The following is a 23,296-nucleotide window of genomic DNA, read 5'->3' on the forward strand; positions in this document are numbered from 1 at the left end:
TTTTCTCCTGCATCATATCCCCAGCACCATTCCCAATACTTAGTAAGTGCCTGATAACCACATGTTGGATGAATAAATGAACATAGACGAATTGGGCTTATAAAAAACTTTCTTCTAATTAGAGTACACTGTAGAAAGACAGGATGCCAAACTAAAGAATTTAGACTTTTTTTAGATAGGCAACAAGGAGCCATTGAAGGTTTTTGAGAAAGTAAGACGCATGGGCTGACCTTTATTTTAGTAAGATCTGTGTGGAGATGGAGGTGGAAAGGCTGCAAGGAGGCTGTGGCAGATTCCAGAGGAGACATAACACCTGAAGAGGGGTAGTGGCCACATGGGGAACAGTGGGAGGTGGCCAATGTCTCACCTCTACTCTGACCCCAGAGCCAGCTACCAAGCCTGGCAATGACCTCACAATCACTCCCCAGGCCTTCCACCCTTTAAAGCCAATATCCCAGTGTCTTTGCTCACTCTGCCCTTTATGTTCACATCTTGAGGCCACACCTTACCTTCTGAATCACCAGGCCATCGAGTCCAGATAAAGGGATCAAGAGAGTGAGAGAGTGCCAGCCGCCTCCCACCCAAGCCACTAGCAAGACTCCACAATGTCAGAGCAACCAGTGTACCTGAAGGATTTAATGCCCACAAAGAGGAAATCCATGTGGAAGACTGTCGAAGAGAGGCGCATGTCTGACCTCACCCGTGTGCTGGAGTGGCTGGAGCGGAGGCAGGGGAAGAAGAAACAAGCTCCCGAGGTGGGTACCATCCAAGAGAAATGGCAGGAAGACTTTGCTCAAGATAGTTGCAGTAGGGGAGAGAGATTGGACTTGACTCTCCTGAAACCAAAGGCGGGATGGTTTTGAAGTGCTGGGATAAGCTAGTGAGAAGTACCCAAGGACATTAAGGGGGTGGAGGGATTAGTTAATATGATTAGGCTGTCTGTGTTGCTAATTTGCACTTATCAATGTTAGGCTCCCATCCTCTCACAGAGACTGAGAGACAGGATACAGTCTTTCTTGATGATTATATTTCAAAGGGTCCTCCCAGGTCCTTGAGAAAAACATTCCTGGATTGTAAAACTAGCAAGAGGCTGATAAATTTACATCTCAAAGGGGCAGAGAAAAAATTTACAAATGCAAGTTTTCTAGAGGAAAGTTTCTCAGGAAAAGGAGGCCAAAGACCTATCATCAGGAAGAAACCTGTCTAAAGTTTAGTTAAGCTGGGCAAATGTTAGTATTGGTCAGAATTCTAGAAGGGCCAAGGGGCAGTGGCTTCTGGGTCTCCGTATTGCAGGATGGGATCTTCCTACTGCCCTCAGCTCTTCCCTCCTTGTGATGCCTTCAGAATCAAAGAACATTCATTCCTCACTGCCATTACTGCAACTGCGACTCCAGCTAACATACCCCCTCTTTTCTACTCTACATCGAGCTAGTTCTAATCTGCCCTTCCCTCTTTCTCCAAGAAGTATAGCAACCAAGTTTGCCTCAGTTTTTCCCAGAGCTCCCCCAAGACCCATCATCTATGAAGAACCAAGCCATGTCTTTGGAAAGTGGTGTCCTCTGCAGAAGATGCCACCTGGTCTTTCTTGAATCTCCCGACCCTAGAGCAAAATGAGTAAAAAATGCCATTACTAATGACAATGCTCATCACATCACTAACTTTTAATGTTTACCGTGGTGAAGGCCCTGTGCTTAGATTTGTACCTGGGTTATGTGGTCAACTGCTCCCAGTCAGGCCACCAGGGAGGCGCTATTTTTACCCCCAGTTGAAGGATAAGGAAAGTGAAAATAAGTCTTTTTATTGCTCTCACAGAAGTAATAAAGGGCAGAGCCAGGGCTCAAACTCAGATTTATCCAATTCCCAAATGCATGGGCTTTGCTGGGCCAACTCCCCATAACTGCCTCCACTTCCTCTGCTTTATCCAGGTCAGCACCTGCCTTTGGGGAAAGCTTCCATTCTGTTCATGTACTTACTTACTATATTAGTCCATTCTCACACTGCTACAAAGAAATACCTGAGACTGGGTAATTTATTTTAAAAAAAAAAAGGTTTAATTTTCTCATGGCTGTACAAGAAGCATAGAGGATTCCGCTTCTGGGGAGGCCTCAGGAAGCTTACAATCATGGCAGAAGGCAAAAGAGGGGCAGGCACTTCACATGGCCAGAGCAAGAAGTGGGAGGATGAGGTGCCACACACACTTTTAAATGACTGGATCTCACGAAAACTCTCTCCTTCATAACACTACCAAGGGGAATCATGTTAAACCATGAGAAACTGCCCCCAAGATCTAATCACTTCCCACCAGGCCCCCACCTCCAACACTGGAGATTACAACTTGACGTGAGATTTGGGGAGAGACACAGATCCAAACCATACCACTTACCATTTATAGTCAGAAAGATCTCGAGTGCCAATTCCATCAGACTCATCTGACAAACATATTTTACTCTAAGGTGCTAATGATTTACAGATAGCCTACCCACTGCCTTGATTTGGGGGCGAAGGGGAAGCTTGACTTCTGGGTCTCTCCAAACTCAATTTAGTATCGATCACAGGAATTACATTCACTTCCATGGTTAATATGTTCAGGTCTATCTCCTTTTACCAGGATAAGATTCTAATCATCACATTTTAACAGCTTTACCTTAAAAGTGGCTTTTATTGTAAATAACTTTGGACCTAGAGAGGGAGAAAGTTTACATGGGAAATATAATTAAGTCATCAAGCATCATTACCTTTCCCAGAAGCATCTGGGTTTTTAAAGAAGCTTCTAAGAGGAAGATGACGTGTCTTGGCAGGTCTTTGATAGCAGCAGGTGACGGCGGAGGACCCTCTAGTGAGAAGGTTGGGGTCTATCTTCACCACTCAGGGCCCTCTGTGGCCTCCTCTCCTGGGGTCTGGCCTGGCCATCCAGATCTCCCCACAACAGACTGCTCATGGTATTTCCCCTTGTGAGCCATTTGGCATCAGTGAAGACCGCTGAGGTCTGAAGTCTCAGCCATGGAGGATGCTGAATCCGTGAATGTTGCACTTTCCTTAAGTCTAAGGCATTGCCATGTCGATTCCACTCAGGCTTCCCCAAAATGGGGGCTGTGTGGGGAGCTACTCAGATGACTTTTCGGGGGAGGCTGAGGATTGAGCTGGGGATGGTGGAAAGGGCTGCCCTGGAGGAGATGGGTCATCCTAGCTCCTCATAGCCTGAAAATGCAGCCTTGGTTCTGAGTTGCACTGTTTCTCCACTAAGCCAAACAAAACCCCAAAGCTAACCAGCATTACCTTCCTTAGAAGGCAACTTGCAACATGAAGCAGAGCCTTGGACAGCTTCCTTCCACACTCCCAAACGGCTTATCGAAACTTCCCTTCCACCCACCCCGCATAATAACCCACCCCCGATAATTCATGGAGGGCATTGCACATGCATGTCATAATTCAGTTATTGCTCTCAGTAACCTTATGAAGTAGGTCCTCCTATTATCCCCACCTTTCAGACAAGGAAACTAAGCCACAGAGAAAGCAGAAACTTGCCAAGGTCACTCAGCTCTCAGCCGTGGATAGAGCAGGAATCCAGGCAGTCTGACCTGGAGACTGCAGTCCAGGCCACTGTCTCCCCGTAACCATAAGCAGCACATTCCCAGAGGAGACCCAGTCTATTTAGTTTTTCCCATGATACTCTGGCACCCACCCCTACTCCTTATAGACTAGGCGGGATGCTTCCTGGGTGGCCCGCCCTTTATGTGCTTCTGCTGGGCTCCTGGACTGTGGGATCCTGGAGATCCCTAATGACCCTGCCCTCCCTGCATCCCCTGTAAGAGCAGGAGGGCCAGGAATGTGCCATGCACAAGGAACTCCATTCACGGCAGTGTGTGCTCAGCTCTTGGGCGGGTGGTAAGGAATACCTGGGGAAAGAGAAAGACAAGGTCAGTGATGACCACCCCTCCAGGAAGACTGAATGGGGTGGGTGCCTGGGGTGCTCCGGGACCAAGGGAGAGGCCGGGCTGAGCAAAGGCCCAGAGGTCTGGATCAGCAGCACCTGCTCAAAGTCAGGGCAGCCTTCCTGTGGCTCCAGACTGGAGGCAGGGGCAGGAAAGTCACAGCTGGTAAGGCCACATGGAGGCTGGAGGGGCTTCTCACCAGGCTAGGGAGTGAGGCCCTTATGTGGGGGCGGTGATGGGGAGCCCCTGATGGATTCTGAGGTTGAGAGGAACAGGACCAGGCCTGAAGCTTACAACGTCGCTCCGTGGGCGGTGACATGTATACCAGGGTGCATCTGGAAGCAGAGGGACAGTGACAACGGGACCTAGAGTGTGTGCACTGAAGCCTGTGGAGGGGAGGGGCAGCCCCTCACCTGGGAGCCTTCTCCTCGGGGAAAGGGAGGGGACGCTGTCAACACAGGGATGGCTGCAGGGCTCTCTTCCCTTGGCTTTTCAGAAGCAAAAGCCCAAAGTGGTGATAGTCGTTAAAGGAAATGAGAAGAAGGAAGAGAAGAAAGGCAAAGGCCTCATGACGGCACGGGGAGGGAACCACAAGGCCACGGAGACTTCCCAGCTGGTAATGCGGCCCCCCCATCCTCCCCTCACCCGCACTGGGTCTTCAAATGAAGGAGGGGGTCCCCGCTTCTCTCCTGTATAATGTCTGCCTGCTTTCTAAATTTTAAGGCTCTGAAATTCACTCTGGCCCCACATTAACACTCATATAAAATCTCCACCCTTCCCTACCCTGTCCAGCTGTGCTACTCAATTGCTGCCTCCCTGTAGTTTCATTCTTCACTAGTGTCACATCCTCCCTCGCCCATATTTGTCCCCCGAAACCATTCAGGAAGACCACTTGGAAGATGAGAACACAGTGGCTCAGTGAGGGACAGGAGCTTTCTGGCTAGGCGGCTAACAGGGCAGACCCACCCAGACCTAATGGCCTCCAAGGGCCTGTGTTTCCAAGGCCCCCAGGGACCCCTCTGATATATGGTGGGAAGAAGAGGGAGGCGTTGGTGAGCAAGCGCCCATGGGCAGACCTTGCCCCTCCGACCTCTGCCAGGGCCCGGGGAAGCTCCCTCCTTGGTTGCCTTTGCCTGCCTTTCAGCAAACCTTTGAAATCATTGTTTGTTTGCTTGGGATGGAGGTGGGGAGGGTGAGCCAGGTCCTGTAACTGGGGTGTGACTTCTCACCTGTTCCCTCCAAGGCCTTAGGAAAGAGGTTCAGGAAGGACAAGGACGCGGTCTCCTACCGAAGGCTCTATGGAGTGGAGCAAAAGGGAAAACGCCTCAGCATGGTCCCTGGCAGCTACATCAAGGATGGCCCCAAGAAATCTGGTAAGGGAAAACCCTTGGCCCAGCCGCCAGAATCCTCCTCCATAATCTCTTCCTCTCACGCCATCCTTAGAGCAGTAGCGTCCACCGCAATCCAACCATTGTGCACACAGGAGTCAGAAGCCCGCATGGAGGCTTGGGAGGGACGCTCCTGGGGTCGCTCTTGGCAAGCGGGATGTGACGTGAACAGGAGGTGAATGTCTGTCAAGGCCCTGGCCCTCCCAAGTGTTCCCTTCTCAGGAAACCAACCTCATGTGTCCAGGTTCCTGAAGCCATTTTGGTGACATCAACTTCATGAGTTACAAATCATCTAATTAATTCAGATACTGTGACAATATCAACTACAGAAGGTACCACTCCTGCTGGCCTGAAACTTGCCAGGAGTTGCTCACCTCTAGGAAGGGATGAGCTTAGGCTGTGCCAGATCCCCAATTTCAAAGACTGCCTGGGTCCTGACCCTGGCTCTACCACTTTATAAGGAACTCAGAGTTGTATAATCCTGGACAACTTATTCCACCTCCGGAGTCTGGTTTTTCATCTGTAAAATGGGATGATAATAATACCTGCCTCATAGTATGGTTGTGAGGTTTAAGCAAGATGAGGCATGAAAAGTAACTAGCCTGTCCAAGAGGAGGAGCTGAATGAATATTAGTGGTTTTTTTCTAAGTAAAAATTTTGCTAAAGTTTCAGGTGGTCTTTATTGTGGTGTTGGAAAAACAGATGCGTTTGTTATGTCAGGCCCTTTGGGACAGAGGTGTAGGGTAAAAGAGAAATCTGGAAGGGATTCCAACTAGCCCAGGAGAAAAGTGCACAGGAGCCTTCAAGCAGAGGCTGTCAATTCTCATACATAAAATTGCCCCCATTGTGCCCAACAAAAACAACAAAATCTTTTCTTCCCCTTTTCATTTAATATACCAAAGCCATTGTGACCAAATTGCAGTCACTTCCCTTTAAGATTTAAATGCAGTCAGCTTTCAGTGCAGTTTAGGATCCCAGATTAAATCCTAGAATAGCACTTTAGGGGCATTACTGGTGAAATCTGAAGAAGTTCTATAATATACAAAAAAATCTTAATTTCTTAGTCTTGACAAACATGTCATGGACGTAAGATGTTACCATTAAGGGAAAATGGATGAAGGATATACAGGAATCCTCTTTATTTTCTTTGCAACATTTCTGTAAATCCATATGTGATGGTTAATATTGAGTGTCAACTTGATTGGATTGAAGAATGCAAAGTATTGTTCCTGGGTGTGTCTGTGAGGGTGTTGCCAGAGCAGATGAACACTTGAGTCAGTGGACTGGGAGAGGCCAACTCACCCTCAACCTGAGTGGGCACCATCTAATCAGTTGCCCGCACAGCTAGAATAAAGCAGGCAGAAGTTGGAAGGATCAGACTTGCTGAGTCATCTGGCCTTCATCTTTCTCCTGTACTGGATGCTTCCTGCCCTTGAACATCAGACTCCGAGTTCCTCAGCTTTTGGACACTTGAATCTATACCAGTGGTTTGCCAGGGGCTCTCAGGCCTTTGGACACAGACTGAAGGCTGCACTGTTGGCTTCCCTACTTTTGAGGTTTTGGGACGCGGACTGGCTTCCTTGCTCCTCAGCTGGCAGACTGCCTATTGTGGGACTTCACCTTGTGATCGTGTGAGTTAATACTCCTTAATAAACTCCTCTTCATATATACATCTATCCTATTAGTTCTGACCCTCGATGGAACCTTGACTAATACACCACAATTATTCTAAAATATTTGAAGTTTATTTTAAAAATAAACTAGATTGCCTTATGCCTTATGGGAAGCCCCATACCTTCCCCAAACTTTCTGTGACTACCAGTGTAATGTCTGGCTCCAAAATCCCGGTCCTGCTGGGCCCTGGAGCTTCTGTAAATATTGCTTCCAGTGGCTGCTATTTTGTCTCTTTGATTTCTCCTAAAACCTCTTACATGGAAGTCATTGTGTGTAAATACATTCTGTTGAAGGCTTGGGGCCAACAGAGGGAAAGAATTACATCACGAATCATACAGCAAACAAATTAGAGGTTGATGATTAGACTCCCTTGTTCTTCAAAGTCCTTTATCCGACCCTGCCACCAGGAGATTTTTCCCTAGCTACATGTCTTTGCAGGAAGTAGCCCCCTGATGTTTTTCTCAACTCCAAGACTGGGTAAGGCGAGGCGAGCCGGGAGTTGAGGCCACCAAATTTAAGGAAGCACTCACTCTCAGATGCCAATCATGCACTAGTGTGAGTCTGAGAGTGAACGCCTGAAAAGATATTCCACACAAATGGTAACCTAAGGAGAGCATCAGTGGCTATACTAATATCAGATTTTAAGTCAGAAACTGTCACAAGAAAAAAAGAAGGTTGTCATATAACAGGGGATTGATTCATCAAGGAGACATAACAATTGAAATATTTATTCACTCAACATCAGAGTACCTAAATATGTTTAAAAAATTAACAGAACTGAAAGGAGAAATAAACAGCAACACAATAATAGTAGGGGACTTTAACACTTCACTCTCAACAATGGGTAGGTCATGCAGGCAGAAAATTAATAAGGAAAACAGCAGATTTGAACAAAACTGTAGACCAAATGGACCTAACATATGTTTACACATCCCGTCATAATACACATTCTTCTCAAATGTAAGTAGAATATTCTCCAGAAGTGATCATATGTTGGACCACAAGTCATTTTTTTTTAAGTGCAGCAGTACATGTGCAGATTTGTTACATAGGTAAATTGTGTCATGGGGGTTTGTTGTAGAGATTATTCATCGCCCAGGTGATGTACCCATCAGTTATTTTTCTTGATCCTCTTCCTCCTCCCACCCTCCACCCTCAGGTAGGCCCCAGTTTCCTTTGTTCCCCTCTATGTGGCCACGTGTTCTCATCATTTGGCTCCCACTTATTAGTGAGAACATGCAGTCTTTGGTTTTCTGTTTCTGCATCAGTTTGCTAAGGATAATGGCCTCCTGCTCCATCCCTGTTCTTCCAGAAAATATGGTCTTGTTCTTTTTATGGCTGCATAGTATTCTGTGCTGTATATGTGCCATATTTTCTTTATTCAGCCTACCATATATGGACATTTAAGTTAATTCCATGCTTTGCTTTCGTGAATAATGCTGCAGTGAATGTATGTGTGCATGTGTCTTTATGGTAAAATGATTTATATTCCTTTGGGTATATACCTAGTAATGGGATTACTGGGTCAAATGGTAGTTCTATTTTTAATTCTTTGAGGAATCACCAAACTTCTTTCCACAATGGTTGAACCAGTTTACACTCTCATCAGCAGTACATAAGTATTCCCTTTTCTCCACAACCTCACCATCATCTGTTATTTTTTGACTTTTTAATAATAGCCATTCTGACTGGTGTGAGATGGTATCTCATTGTGGTTTTGATTTGCATTTTTCTAATGATCAGTGATGTTGAGGTTTTTTTCCATATGCTTGTTGGCTGCATGTATGTCTTCTTTTGAAAAGTGTCTTTTCATGTCCTTTGCCCACTTTTTTTTTTTTGTTTTTCTTTCTTGTAAGTTTGTTAAAGTTCTTTATAGGTGCTGGATATTAGACCTTTGTCAGATGCATAGTTTAATTTTTTTCTTCTATTCTGTAGGTTGTCTGTTTACTCTGTTGATAGTTTCTTTTCTTGTGCAGATTTGGTTTGTCAGTATTTTGTTGAGGCTTTTTGCATTAATGTTCAAGGAATTGGCCTGACATTCTTTTTTTGTTGTGTCCCTGCCATATTTTGGTATCAGCATGATGCTGGCCTCATAGAAAGAGTTAGGGAGGAGTCCCTCCTCCTCAGTTTTTTGAAATAGTTTCAGTAGGAATGGTACCAGCTCTTCTTTGTACATCTTGTAGAATTTGGCTGTGAATCTATCTGGTCCTGAGCTTCTTTTGTTGTTGTTGGTAGGTTAATTACTGATTCAGTTTTGGAGCTCATTATTAGTCTGTTCAGGGATTCAGTTTCTTCCTGGTTCAGTTCATTCTCGAGAGGGTGTATGTGTCCAATAATTTATCCATTTCTTCTAGATTTTCTAGCTTGTGTACAGAGAGGTTTTCATAATATTCTCTGATGGTTATTTGTATTTCTGTGGGGTCAGTGGTAATATCTCCTTTGTAGTTTTTACTTATGTTTATTCGGATCCTGTCTCTTTTCTTCTTTATTAGTCTAGCTAGCAGTCTATCTGTTTTATTAATTCTTTCAAAAAACCAGGCCGGCTGTGATGGCTCACACCTGTAATCCCAGCAGTTTGGGAGGCCGAGAGGGGCAGATGCCTTGAGCCCAGGAGTTCAAGACCAGCCTGGGCAACATAGTGAGATCCTGTCTGTATTAAGAAAAAAATTAAAAAGAAAAAAACCCCACAACTCCTGGATTCCTTGATCTTATAAATGTATTTTTTGGGTGTGTGTGTCTCAATCTCCTTCAGTTGAGCTCTGATTTTGGTTATTTCTTGTTTTCTGCTAGTTTTGGGGTTGGTTTCCTCTTGGTTCTCTAGTTCTTTTAGATGTGATGTTAGGTTGGTAAATTGAGATTTCTCTAACTTTTTGATGTGAGTGATCAGTGATATAAATTTCCCTCTAAATACTGCCTTAGCTGTGTCCCAGAGATTCTGGTATATTGTATTTTTATTTTCATTTGTTTGAAATAACTTCTTGATTTCTGCCTTAATTTCATTATTTACCCAAAAGTTATTCAGGAGCAGGCTATTTAATTTCCATGAAATCGTATGGGGTTTTTCTTCCTAAGATAAGGTCTCACTTTGTTACCCAGGCTGGAGTGAAGTGGCAGGATCGTGACTCACTACAGCCTCGACATCTCATGCTCAAGCAGTCCTCCCACTTCAGCCCCTCAAGTAGCTGGGATTACAGGTGCACACCACCATGACCAGCTAATTTTTGTATTTTTTTGTAGAGATGAGGTTTTGACATGTTACCCAGGCTAGTCTTAAACTCCTGAGCTCAAGTGATCTGCCCGACTTGGCCTTCCAAAGTGCTGGAATTATAGGCATACCCCTTGTGCCCAGCGAAATTGTATGGTTTTGAGTGATTTTCTTGGTCTTTTTTTCTAATTTTATCGCACTGCACAAAACACATCTTAACAAACTCAAGAAGACTAGAATTATATTAACTATCTTTTCTTACCACAAAGGTATAAAACAAAAAGTCAATAAAATGAGAACAATTAGAAAATTTAAAAATATGTGGAAATTAAACAACACATATCTTCACATGTGTTTCTAGCTTGTTCCATCTATTCTTTGCTTTCTCTTTCTTCTTTTCCTGCCCTCTTTTAGACCAAATAATGTTTATGATTCCATTTCATCTCCTTCATTAGCTTCCTATTTATAACTCTTTGTTGCAGCCGGGTGTGGTGGCTCACGCCTGTAATCCTAGCACTTTGGGAGACGGAGGTGAGTGGATTACCTGAGGTTAGGAGTTCGAGATCAGTCTGGCCAACATGGCAAAACCCCGTCTCTACTAAAAATACAAAAATTAGGCAGGCATGGTGGCGCGTGCCTGTAGTCCCAGCTACAGGAGGCTGAGGCGGGAGAATCACCAGGAGGCAGAGGTTGCAGTGAGCCCAGGTCGTGACACTGTGCTCCAGCCTGGGCAACAGAGTGAGACTCCGTCTCAAAAAAAAAAAATACAAAAATGAGCCAAGTGTGGTGACGCACATCTGTAATCCCAGCTACTCAGGAGGCTGAGGCAGGAGAATCGCTTAGACCTGGGAAGCGGAAATTGCAGTGAGCCAAGATTGCACCCCACTGCACTCCAGCCTGGGAGACAGGGCAAGACTCCATATTTAAAAAACACAAAATCATTTTAGTGATGATGTTAATGTATATAGCATATATCTTTAAACTAGCACAGTCTATCTTCATTTTATGTAAAGCATAAGAACCTTATGAGAGTATACTTCCATTTCTCCTCTTCCCTTCTACATGCTGTTGTTGCCACACATTATATTTTTCCATATTATAAATCCCACAAGTGTTATGATTTTTACCCTATGCAATTATGTTTTCAAGAGACTTTTCTGTTTACTCACACATTTAATATTTCCAGTGCTCTTCATTGGATCCAGATTTCTGTCTGGAAGAATTTTCCTTCTACCTGAAGATTTTCCTTTAATGTATCTTGTGGTGTGGCTTTGTTGGTAATAAATTCGTATAGCTTTTGTATATCCAGAAAGGTCTTTATTTCACTTTTGTTTCTGAGAGACACTTTTGCTGAGTGTAGAATTTTAGACTGTCAACCTTTCTTCATCCAATACTTTAAAGTTTGGTCTACAGTCCTCTGGCTTGTTTGCAATGGGAAGCTGGCTCTCTTCTTAATTTTTGTTCCTCTGTAAAGTATGTTTTTTCCTCTGGCTTCTAAGATTTTCTTTTAAGAAAGGAGCTTATGATGTGCCTTAGTGTCATTTGCTTAATGTTTCTTGTGTTTGTATTTGGGGTTTGTTGAAATTCTTGGTTTACAGTTTTCATCAAATTTTACCAATTTGTTGGCCATTATTTCTTCACAAATTTATTTCATTTCTCCATTCTCTCCCCTCTCTTTCAGGCACCCAAATTACACATATTTAAAGTCCCAAAATTCATGTTGTGTTTTTCTTCATCTTTCAGTCTTTTCTCTTTGAGTTTCATCTCGTACAGTTTCTTGTGCTATACTTTCAAGTCCACTAATCCTTTCCTCTTCTATACCGAATCTGCTGTTAATTCCATCCAATAGAATTTTTCATTTCAAACATTGTCATTTTCATCTCTAGAATTTCAATTTGGGTCATTTTAAATCTTTTGTGTTTCTTCTTAATGTGACCCTGCCTTGGAGGGCATAACAGGAGTATGCCATACTAGCTGTTGCCGTATTCTTGTCTACCAATTCTTTCACTGGAGTACTTTCTTTTCTGGCTTGTTCCGGCTAGTCCTCAGCTGAGAGGAATCTTTGCATAACTCTGCAGTTCTTGGCGCAGCTTTTTCCTGTTGTTCTAGCTCTTACAGTTTACCTAAACTATCTGGTCTCTCTCCTCAACTCAAGGGGACTCCTAGGCTCTGTCTAGGCTTCCCTGCTACCCCACGCTGCAACCTGGAAGCATCTTCCAATTGAAGGCTGGGGCAATCATGAGGCTCCCCTCATTTCTTTCCCCTCACTCAAGGATCACTGCCCTGTGTCGTGTGTTGTCCAATGTCTAAAAACTGCTATTTCATATGACATGCCCAGTTTTTTAATTGCTTAAGGTGGAAGGATAAATCCAATCCCCGCTACCCCATCTTGACTGAAGGCAGAAGTCTCAAATTGGCCTTTCCACAACATAAACCTGATTAAATGCAATAACAAGTCACTGAAAAGTTTTACGAAGGAAATTACTAAGTTGAATTTAAATTTTAGAAAGGTTGCCCTGGCTATGAGCCAGGAAAAGATTCTGGGAAAACAACTGTAACACCTTGCCAAAGTAAATCTTGGTAAAGTCTGAGTAGCTAGACTGGGAAAGGGAATTCCCTCCCTGGGCACCTTATGTCCAGGATATTGTGTAGACACCAGGCCAAGGATACATTCCCTAATGCACAGGGCTAGAAGGCCATACCCTCTTTTGTCTCCACGAGCACAGAGTGAGCTTCTGGTGTCCCGAACATGGCTCACTAGAAATATAACCTATCTCTTCAGCCACAAACCGAGGAATGTGGGTCACTTTTGTCCAAAAGAGTGGCCAGGACAGGCTTCCAGAAAAAGGCTCTGACAATGTGGGCTCAGGTCCTCAGTTCACCACTGATAATCTGTGGCATCTTGAGCACATTACCTAATCCCTCTGATCCTAGTGTTCTCCTTTGTCAAATGGACATGACGTGGTTGTGAGACTAATGTGTCCCCACTGCCAGAAAGCCCTTGAACACTGCCTGGTATGTGAGTCACTCAACACATGTCAGCTAATCTGTGTAATTGTCATTACTTTTTATATTGCTACTGCTCTTTCCTTCATGAGACCCACCTTGCACGGAAGAGGATCAGATGTTTCAGGAAAGGCAATTGCCCTTTCTCCAAGGAATTTCCTTATTTGTGTCAAGGAGAATGTGCAGCTCATGATCCTCCCATAGCATAGCGCCAATTTCCTGCACGTACAAACGGACTGCTGAGGCCACCTGACCTGATCACCCTGTCAAGGACCAGCTAGAATGCCAGAGCACCATGTGCCATAAAGAGTCCTAATTCAGCTACTAACTCATTGGCACACTTTGGGCAGGTCACACCCACTCCTCAGGCCACTGTCTCCACATTTATGTAATTGTGGGAGGTCTAGATGCATTTCGACTAGGAATATCCTGATAAAATTCCCAAACTTTGTTGATGAAATCTTACAAGCTTACAGACAGAATAATTTACTTACAAGGGGAAAAAAAATCAACCTGCCATCAACCTGGAAGTGGAATAGCACACATGCATTGCTAAGAATGAAAACTCCCATAATACTGGCCCCAATTCACATAAGTCACTATCAAATGAATGAATTATATTTGTAGATTCAGAAATATTTAGGGATTTTTATAAGCCATACATTCTTTCATCTGCAGAAAATTCTCTAGGAGAGACTGGAAACAACATATTGGCAAGTAATTTAAAATCAATATCTAGATAAACATTTAAAACCAGGTGAGATAGAAAGGTTGACGACAAAAGGAAAAGCAAAGAAACAACAAGGAAGTGCAAGTAGATGAGTTAGAATTGAGGCTAAAAGAAACACATAGAGTAAAAGAGAGACCTTTTTAAATGTTAGAATAAGTAATAACCATAAACCTACATGCATCAAAAAATGTAGAAGCTAAATAAATAAAGCAAGACATTTAGAAATGCAGGGAGAACCTGTTAAAGATACAGTTATGGTGGTCCATTTTATTTTATTTTTCTTTTTTGACTTTTAGGTTCTAGGAGTACATGTGTGGGTTTATTACATGGGTAAATTCTGTGTCGCTGACGCCTGGTGTATAAATGATCCTATCACCCAAGTAGTGAGCATGTGATGTGGTTTGGCTGTGTCCCCACCCAAACCTCATCTTGAATTGTGGTTCCCAAGTGTTGTGGGAGAAACTGGTGGGAGGTAATTGAATCATGGGGGCGGGTCTTTCCCATGCTGTTCTCGTGATAGTGAATAAGTCTTATGAGATCTAATGGTTTTGTAAATGGAAGTTCCCCTGCACAAGTTCTTCCTGCCTGCTGCCATGTAAGACCTCCCTTGCTCTTCTGCCATGATTGTGAGGCCTCCCCAGCCATGTGGAACTGTGAGTCAATGAAACTCTTTCCTTTATAAATTACCCAGTCTCAGGTACATCTTTATTAGCAGCATGAGAACAGACTAACACAGCATAGTAACTGGATAGGTAGCCTTTTAACCCATATCTCCCTCCCATTCTCCCCACTATGGGGGTAAATTTTAATACATCTCCTTCAGAAACAAATAGAAGATCATACAGACAATAACAGGAAATACATAGAAGAATGTAACTATGCAGTTAACAAACCATAGCTTTACATCTGAATAGAGAACATGTATTTTTTTATATCCAAACAATATTTACAAAAATCTCCTGTGTGCTTCATCACGGAGAAAATACTAACATTCACAAAAGTAAAGATTTTAGGGCTACCTACATCATCCCAAACCAACAATTAGAAATAACCCTCAACTATAATCATTAAAAAGTCAGGAAACAACAGGTGCTGGAGAGGATGTGGAGAAATAGGAACACTTTTACACTGTTGGTGGGATTGTAAACTAGTTCAACCATTATGGAAAACAGTATGGCGATTCCTCAAGGATCTAGAACTAGATGTACCATATGACCCAGCCATCCCATTACTGGGTATATACCCAAAGGATTATAAATTATGCTGCTATAAAGACACATGCACACGTATGTTTATTGCAGCACTATTCACAATAGCAAAGACTTGGAATCAACCCAAATGTCCATCAGTGACAGACTGGATTAAGAAAATGTGGCACATATACACCATGGAATACTATGCAGCCATAAAAAAGGATGAGTTTGAGTCCTTTGTAGGGACTTGGATGCAGCTGGAATCCATCATTCTTAGCAAACTATCACAAGAACAGAAAACCAAACACCGCATGTTCTCACTCATAGGTGGGAACTGAACAATGAGATCACTCGGACTCAGGAAGGGGAACATCACACACCGGGGCCTATCATGGGGAGGGGGGAGGGGGGAGGGACTGCACTGGGAGTTATACCTGATGTAAATGACGAGTTGATGGGTGCAGCACAGCAACATGGCACAAGTATACATATGTAACAAACCTGCACGTTATGCACATGTACCCTACAACTTAAAGTATAATAATAATAAATAAATTTAAAAAAAAAAAATTGGAAATTAAAAAACATACATCCAAATTACCCTTGTGTCAAAGAAAATAACTAATGAAATAAGCCTGTTTCATACCAAAACCTATGAGACAAAGGCAAAATATATGCTCAGAAGAAAATGTACGGTAAAAACTAAAAGTAGTAATTCTTTATAAAACACATAATAAAAGAAATTGCCAACACTTTTATTAATTTAGTAAGTAGAAGAATTATGTAAAAGAGAAAATTAATATATTAAATACTGGCTGGGGTTAATGAATAATATCAAGATCAAAAGTTGTTAAAAGCCTAAGTATAAAGCTAGCTTTTTGGCTTTTTGAAAAAGCAAGTGACATGAAAGCAATTGCTATGAAGTAATCATAAGCCTTGTTAAAAGGAAGAGTAAAAATACACAAGATTGTATATGAGAAAGGATGTAAATAAAAGAACTGTAATAGAATACTATACCTCTATACAATATACAATACATTTTAAAACCTAAAGGAAATGGATGATTTTCTATTATACTATATATTATCAAAATTGGTACAATAAAGAGCAGAAAAATTGAGTAGGGCAATTTCTGCAGTGAAGGTTGAAAAATAATTAACATTTTCCCACTAAAAAATGGCACTAAGACAAATGGTTTCATGCAAGGTTTTAACATTTAAAGAGCAAATAATTTTAACGTTACTTCAACTATTACAGACTGTATAAAATATAGACATTTCTGCACTAATTTAACAAGCTATTAAATTAATGCAGAACTTTAATATTAAAACTTATACCAAAAAAGTTGGCCAATCTCACAATAATATAAATGCGAAAATCTAGAAATTTTTAGCAAATATACTCGATGTATGAAAATACATCACATGTACAATGTCTGAAATGAATTCCACCATGAACAAGTGAGCTTTATTACAGCAGGTAAGAAGTGGTTCATTATCAGGATATCTAAGAACACAATTTATTACATCAACATATTAAAGGAAAAATGTGATTATATCAGTAGATGGCAAAAAAAAAAATGCAATGAGTAGAATCAAGCAATTATCACCAGTAAAAACTCTATGTTAACCAGGGATAAACCACTAAAATATTATAAAACATATACCCCAAATAGGGGCAAATGTCATTCTAAAAGATGCAATGCCCAAATTACTTAAAATCGGGAACAAAATGAGGCTTAATCCCTATCATCATTATTGGCAATGTTTTAGAGGGTCTGTCAAACGTAATATATATTAAAAAGAATATGTAATTTTGATAAATATTGGAGGAATGATATGTTCATTTTTTCCCCCTAATATGATTGTATATCTGCAAAACTCATGAAATTCTAGTTAAAAAGTAATAAAATTTACCGTGGTTGCTGGTATACTAGACAAATACAGTTTTTTGTTTGTTTGTTTGTTTCTTTGTTTTTGAGACAGGGTCTCTCACTCTGTCACCCAGGCTGAAGTGCAGTGGTGTGATCATAGCTCACTGCAGCCTTGACCTCCTGGGCTCAAGCAGTCCTCCCAAGTCAGCCTCACAAGTAGCTAGGATGACAGGCATGTGCCACCACACCCCTAATTTTTTTTTAATTTTTTTTTTTTTTGGTAGAGATGGGGTCTCACTTTGTTAGTCTTGTCAGGTTAGTCTTGAACTCTTGGCCTCAATCCATGCTGCCCAGGCTAGTCTTGAACTCCTGGGCTCAAATGGTCCACCTGCCTCTGCCTCTCAAAGTGCTGGAATTATAGACATGAGCCAGCATGCCCAGCTGACAAATATAGTTGTTCAAAAAAACAGTATATTTGGCCAGGCATGGTGGCTCACGCCTGTAATCCCAGCACTTTGGGAGGTTGAGGCAGGCAGATCACGAGGTCAGGAGATCAAGACCATCCTGGCTAACAAGGTGAAACTCCATCTGTACTAAAAATACAAAAAAATTAGCCAGGCGTGGTGGCGGGCGCCTGTGGTCCTAGCTGCTCAGAGGCTGAGGCAGGAGAATGGCATGAACCCAGGAGGTGGAGCTTGCAGTGAGCTGAGATCACACCACTGCACTTCAGCCTGGGTGACAGAGCGAGACTCCATCTCAAGAAAAAAAAACAAACGGTAGACTTTTCTCTATATACTTGTCACACCAGTTAGAAATGGAAATGAGTACAAAATATTCCATCCTCGTAAGTAAAAATACATAAAACACTTAGAAGGAAATTTAGCAAGAAAAAAATATTAAGGTGTCCAAGCTCTAGTACAACCTTCACACTGGCCACATGGGACCCAGGACGGATTTGAATGTGGCTCAACATAAATTTGTAAACTTTCTTAAAACATCACGAGATTTTTTTTGCGTTTTTTTTTTTCTCATCAGCTATCATTAGTGTTAGTGTATTTTAGGTGTGGCCCAAGAAAATTCTTCTTCTTCTAATGTGGCCCAGGGAAGTCAAAATGTTGGGCACCCCTGCAAGTCCAACAACATTTTGTTTGGTACAAACCCCATATTTGGGTCACATCAGACACTCACCATTTCATTTCGTGTATTTGTGCCTTCACACATTCTGTTCCTCTGCCTGTGATCCTTTCCTTCCTTTTCTAACTGATCAACTGTTCACCCTTTCAAACCCAGCTCAAAGCTTTTCTCTTCTGATACCTTCCCTGGGATATCAGAAGATATCCTCTAGGCTACCTCCTCTATGCTCATTCCACTTAGGGGAACTCCCACTGGGAAGGATGGAGAGAACAGACAGAAAGAAGCAGAAAGAGGGAAGGAGGGAAAGGAAGGGAGTTGGAACAAGGCAAGGAGAAAGGAGGGAGGGGAAAAAGGATTGAACAAACAAAGAAGGAGAACCTGGGTTAGGCGCGGTGGCTCACACCTGTAATCCCAACACTTTGGGAGGCTAAAGCAGGTGGACCATTTGAGCCCAGGAGTTCAAGACCAGCCTGGGCAACATGGCAAAACCCTATCTCTACAAAAATATAAAAGTTTATCAGGAGTGGAGGCATGTGCCTATAGGCCTAGCTACACGGGAGGATGAAGCATGAGGATCACTGAGCCTGTGAGATAGAGGCTGAGGTGAGGTATGATTGTGCTACTGCGTTCCAGCCTGGGCCACAGAGTGAGGAAACTCAGTCTCAAAAAAAGATAGTAGGGAAGGGGTGTAGAGAACCTGTGAAAGCCATGAAAAGACCTCATATCTCAGAACAGGTATTGTTTGAAGTCCATGCATTCCTCCAGCCTTCATCCCCTTCCTGCCTACCCCATCTCTCAAGTCTCCCATGATCTAACTCTTTGATGACATCTGTCCAATTTCAGTTACAGATATCAAGGATGCAGTCGACCCAGAGTCTACTCAGCGGCCAAACCCATTCCGTCGACAAAGCGTTGTCTTAGATCCCATGTTACAGGACGGTACCTTTAGCAGCCGGAGGACAACCTTCATGAGAGACTGGTCCAACAAGATGCCTGACACGGCTTACGAACGCAAGCTAAAGAGCCTCATGGAGAAAAGCACCGAGCCTAAGATGGAAACCATAAGGATGCTGAAGCCAGAGGAGGTGCTGAGCTGCCGGTGAGAGCTGCCACCCCCTGGGCAGGGGGGTGGGATCCCAGAACAGGCTTTGCTTACTCCTGTCTCTGGCTCAAACACCTTGGCTTAATCTGAAGATCTAGGAGTAGGGGCTTGGCGTGGCTGAGCTCTGCCCTTTGGTCCCAAAGGACTGCTCCGGGGCTCAAGCCAATGGGTCTTCAGCAGCTCACCTGCTGGTAGACCATCGCCTGAATGGGCATGTCATTTAGGTGCTGCCATTTTGATGCCACACCTTTCAACAACCCTCCCAATATTTCCATTTGTTTCAATATTACTCAAAAAGGAAAGAATGTGGCTTTGTCTTAACAGGAAGATTTCCCTACAATCCTTTGCACTGTGGGGTTGAGTTGCTGGTGATGGTAGCCACCATCCCCAGTGACCTATCTGCTGTATGTTTGGGCTTTTAGACTGTCTAAGGGATCATGAACAAAGTGTGAAACCATTTGCTATTTACTGCTCTTCCCAAAGAGTCTCCCTTCTCACTTGCTCTCTGTCCTGTTTATCAGGGCTTTCTGGGTTTTAGCAGTGGAGCCCAGATTCCCCCACTCCTTCGAAAAACAAGCATCCTTCTCCCTAGCCCAGTGTTTTCCTTTACTCTAAAGTTGTAACTGACAAAGTTCGGAAACTTTAGCAAAGAAGGAAACAAGACAACAGAGTAATGTAGTTGTTATCATCCTTGTAAGGTTGACATCAGTAAACTCACCTGTAGGTTTAAGATGGCCTTAAATGTCTGGTAATCTAATAACCCCATCACAAAGTCCTGCTCTGCTCACTGACTGGCAGAAGGTTAACGCTTCAAGATGAACAGGCAGAGACCTCAGCAGACTGCCCTTGCTAGTTAGTTCCATGACTGGATGACTTTGGCCATGGCTTTCAGATGGACCATGTGGTTCTAATTGACTCTGGGCAACAGGCAGCCTACCTGGGTTCCATGGTGGGGGAAAAGAGATTTGGACAGGACTCCTGCCCTCCAAAGAGACGGAAAGAATATTTGAAGAGATAGCATACAAAACCATTCAAGAAACAACCAAGAAAAGAATGGAGTGGTTCAGAGTGAGATTTATTATTATTGTTATTATTATTGAGACAGTCTCTCTCTGTCGCCCAGGCTAGAGTGCAGTGATGCGATCTCGGCTCACTGCAACCTCCAGCTCCCAGGTTCAAGCAACTGTCATGCCTCAGCCTCCTGAGTAGCTGGGATTATAAGCGTGCACCAACAAACCCAGCTAATTTTTGTATTTTTAGTAGAGATGGAGTTTTGCCATTTTTCCCAGGCTGGTCTTGAACTCCTGTTCTCAAGTGGTTCGCCTGCCTTGGCCTCCCAAAGCCCTAGATTACAGGTGTGAGCCACAGTGCTTGGCCAGGATGAGATCTTAACGAGTGTCCCCATATACTTATGCATGAGACCCTCAGAGGCTGATCAGGGAAAAAGTAGTCCAAGTGTGGGCACTCGTGAGGGAGTCTGAGCTGGCCATAAGAACAGATAGGCTCTGGGAAGACCTTAAAGAACAGTGGCCATTCCTAACAGGCAGAAAATCACATTATATCAACACACAGTGCCTCTCCCATAGTCTGTGGCAAAGTAAGCAACCAGCAGGCAGCCTGAGTAGGGGCCTACACTCTGTACTAAAGCTGGGACCAAGGTCAGGGTTGCTGGTAGAATAAGAAGCTCTCTGGATCACACAGTATAAATGGGATTGATCCCATTCTTCAGTATCAATCAGAATTTTGGGGCTCTAGCTAATATTCTAGATCAATGGTCTGATTTTTAAATTGTGTAGATATTATTTAAAAACAAATGCTCTCCGCTATGCCTGCAACTTTGCTCAGCGGTTATTTCCACTGTCTGTATCTTTCTCGGCCAGTGGCCTCTCTCAGTGTATGTGCGCATGACAGTGACAAATCACGTAACAATTCACATTCTGCCTTTTCTCACCACTTGGTACTGTCACAGCCATGTGACATCATCTTCTTCTTAATGCCATTCTAACTATGGCTTTTTAATTAAGCTCCTTGACATGAGGTAGTCCATTATCAGATTGACTATTTCTCTGTTAGTGGATTTACTCATTTTCCTGTTGTTGACAATCCCAAAATGAACATCTTTTATTTATATAGCTTTTCTTTCCATTGACTTCTCTTCTTAGGATACATCGAGAACCTGAGTGGGGTTACTGAGTCAAAGATAATGAATGTTTTTTTCTTTGGAGGCAACTGACTGCCAAAAGAGTTACACCAATGCAAACTCCCACCTCCTTTGTGGGGTGTCCCACTGTCTTATAAAGTCTCTATCAGCTCCACGGATGACTGGGAGAGCCAGCCCCTTGCAGAGCACCCACACTTACTGCTGCTTAAATCTAAGCTCTTTTCAATAAAGTTAGAAGCTGCTGTGACTCCACCTTCAACTGACCTCTTTTGCCTTCTCTTGAACAGATACCTGAGGTTGTCCAAGGAGAACATTCGGACCTTGCTCAAGCTGTGCAAGGATGCAGGAATGAATGTGGATATCCACCCCCACATGGTCGAAGGGGACATAGACGCTAAAAAGGTGTTCACCGGAATATGCAGTGTGGCACTCTAAAAAGCTCCTCTCGCCGCCACCTTCAGGCTCCTTCTGTCATGGGACCCTTCGTCTCCAGATGCCATCCTCTGGCACACTACAAGTGGTCCTTCCAACCTAGTGCATCCCTTTAGAAAATAAGCAATCAGAAAACAAGCCTCAGTTGTGTGATCATTGTGCTGCGGTAAGACTGGTCCTTGACATCCAAGTCAGAACCAGCTTAGGAGAAACTGTAGTTTTTCTCCTGACCAAAAGAAGAATCCTTAGAAAGGGCTTCTTAGGAAGGAAGGCTTAGGAATTAAAAAAAAAAAAAAAAAAAAAAAAAGTTGGGGGGGGGATCCAGGGTCCTCAGAGGGAAATTAGAAAGGACAAAGTGTAAAGGGGCTGGTTGAGAACACATACACATGCCCCACGCCCATGTGCAGGACTTGGCTTTGTGGGGACCTGGCCTCCTTGTGTGCAGAGTGGGGGACTGATCAGGGGCAGTGAGAGAGGGAAATGCTATCAACATATGGAGGCAAGGAAGGAGACCTTTGGGTGCTTACAACCACAGACCCCAAAAGAGGCCCGAAACCTTTCAGAACTGGTAGGTGCCTCAATATCAGCAAGTCCAGGACCTTATTCATTTCAAGAAAAGAAGCTGCAGAGGGCAAGAAACTTGCTCAGAGTCACATAGATGAGAAATGGCAGGGTTGAGATGAAAACAGTATACTTCCCCAAGTCTCCTGCCCTGCTGTCTTACACGATTGTGGCCAGTCTTGCATGATTGTGGCCAATCCTGCAGAAATCTTTTGAGACAGAGCCTTCCCATCTGGGTATGCTGGCCAACCAAGGTCACAGACTCAGGCCCTTCCAGTGCCTGCAAGTGTTTCAAGCAAGTCTGAATCCCAAGTGTTCTACTTAATCGCTGTGTGACTTTAGGAAAGTTCCTTTACCTTTCTGTGCCTCTGTTTCCTCGCCTGTAGAATGGGGTTAATGACAGTATGTGCTGAGCAGGGGTGCTGTGAACAGCACATGAGAGCTTGCATGTGAAGCAGGGAGCACAGTCAGTGACAACCGAGAACTCCATACAAATATGGGCTGTTTCCTAGTTCGCTGGGGTAGACGAGGAGCTGATTTTCCAGCTGCTGCTTTTCTGAGAGGGATCCCCAAAACTAGGCACGTCAATCCCCATGGAAAAGCTGCTAATACCAAGTCCATATCTGCTCATGGCAAACCTAAACATCTAATGATCTCTGGGTCTCCATGAGCTAGGACACACCCCAGAGAGACTCCCGTACAGAATCTCCGCTGGGCAGCCACTACTCCAGCCAGTCTTGTGAGCAGGTTTTACTCCTTGACTCCGTGTACTAAAATAGCAGGGATTTTCCTTCCATGTACTTTTAAATTTCCATATCCTACTCTGAGGTTCTAAAGTGATCCCTTGAAGGTAAGTAGTTCTCTCCACTGAAAGTCATTGCCACTGGGGCTCAGAGAGAGGCCCT

The 23,296-nt window shown here is 43.5% G+C and overlaps 1 protein-coding gene across 1 annotated transcript; it reads left to right on the forward strand.

The window, feature by feature from the left end:
- The first annotated feature begins 469 nt into the window (after positions 1–469).
- C20H16orf78 (chromosome 20 C16orf78 homolog) lies at positions 470–21,986 on the forward strand. Its single transcript, XM_001082258.5, has 5 exons — positions 470–755; positions 4,429–4,548; positions 5,176–5,305; positions 18,979–19,234; positions 21,686–21,986. Exons 1-5 carry the CDS (start codon positions 606–608, stop codon positions 21,831–21,833), a joined length of 804 nt encoding a protein of 267 aa, XP_001082258.2. The 5' UTR covers positions 470–605; the 3' UTR covers positions 21,834–21,986.
- The last annotated feature ends 1,310 nt before the right edge of the window (positions 21,987–23,296 follow it).

The sequence above is a fragment of the Macaca mulatta genome, chromosome 20, assembly GCF_049350105.2.
Source record: "Macaca mulatta isolate MMU2019108-1 chromosome 20, T2T-MMU8v2.0, whole genome shotgun sequence".
Lineage (NCBI taxonomy): Eukaryota > Metazoa > Chordata > Mammalia > Primates > Cercopithecidae > Macaca > Macaca mulatta.

What these genes read in the sequence shown, in the direction of transcription:
- C20H16orf78 (XM_001082258.5), top strand. Translation starts at nt 606, where the DNA reads ATGTCAGAGCAACCAGTGTACCTGAAGGATTTAATGCCCACAAAGAGG. An exon ending in AGAAGAAACAAGCTCCCGAG is followed by an intron (nt 756 to 4,428) that starts GTGGGTACCATC and finishes TTGGCTTTTCAG; the next exon opens with AAGCAAAAGCCCAAAGTGGT. An exon ending in GAGGAGGTGCTGAGCTGCCG is followed by an intron (nt 19,235 to 21,685) that starts GTGAGAGCTGCC and finishes TCTCTTGAACAG; the next exon opens with ATACCTGAGGTTGTCCAAGG.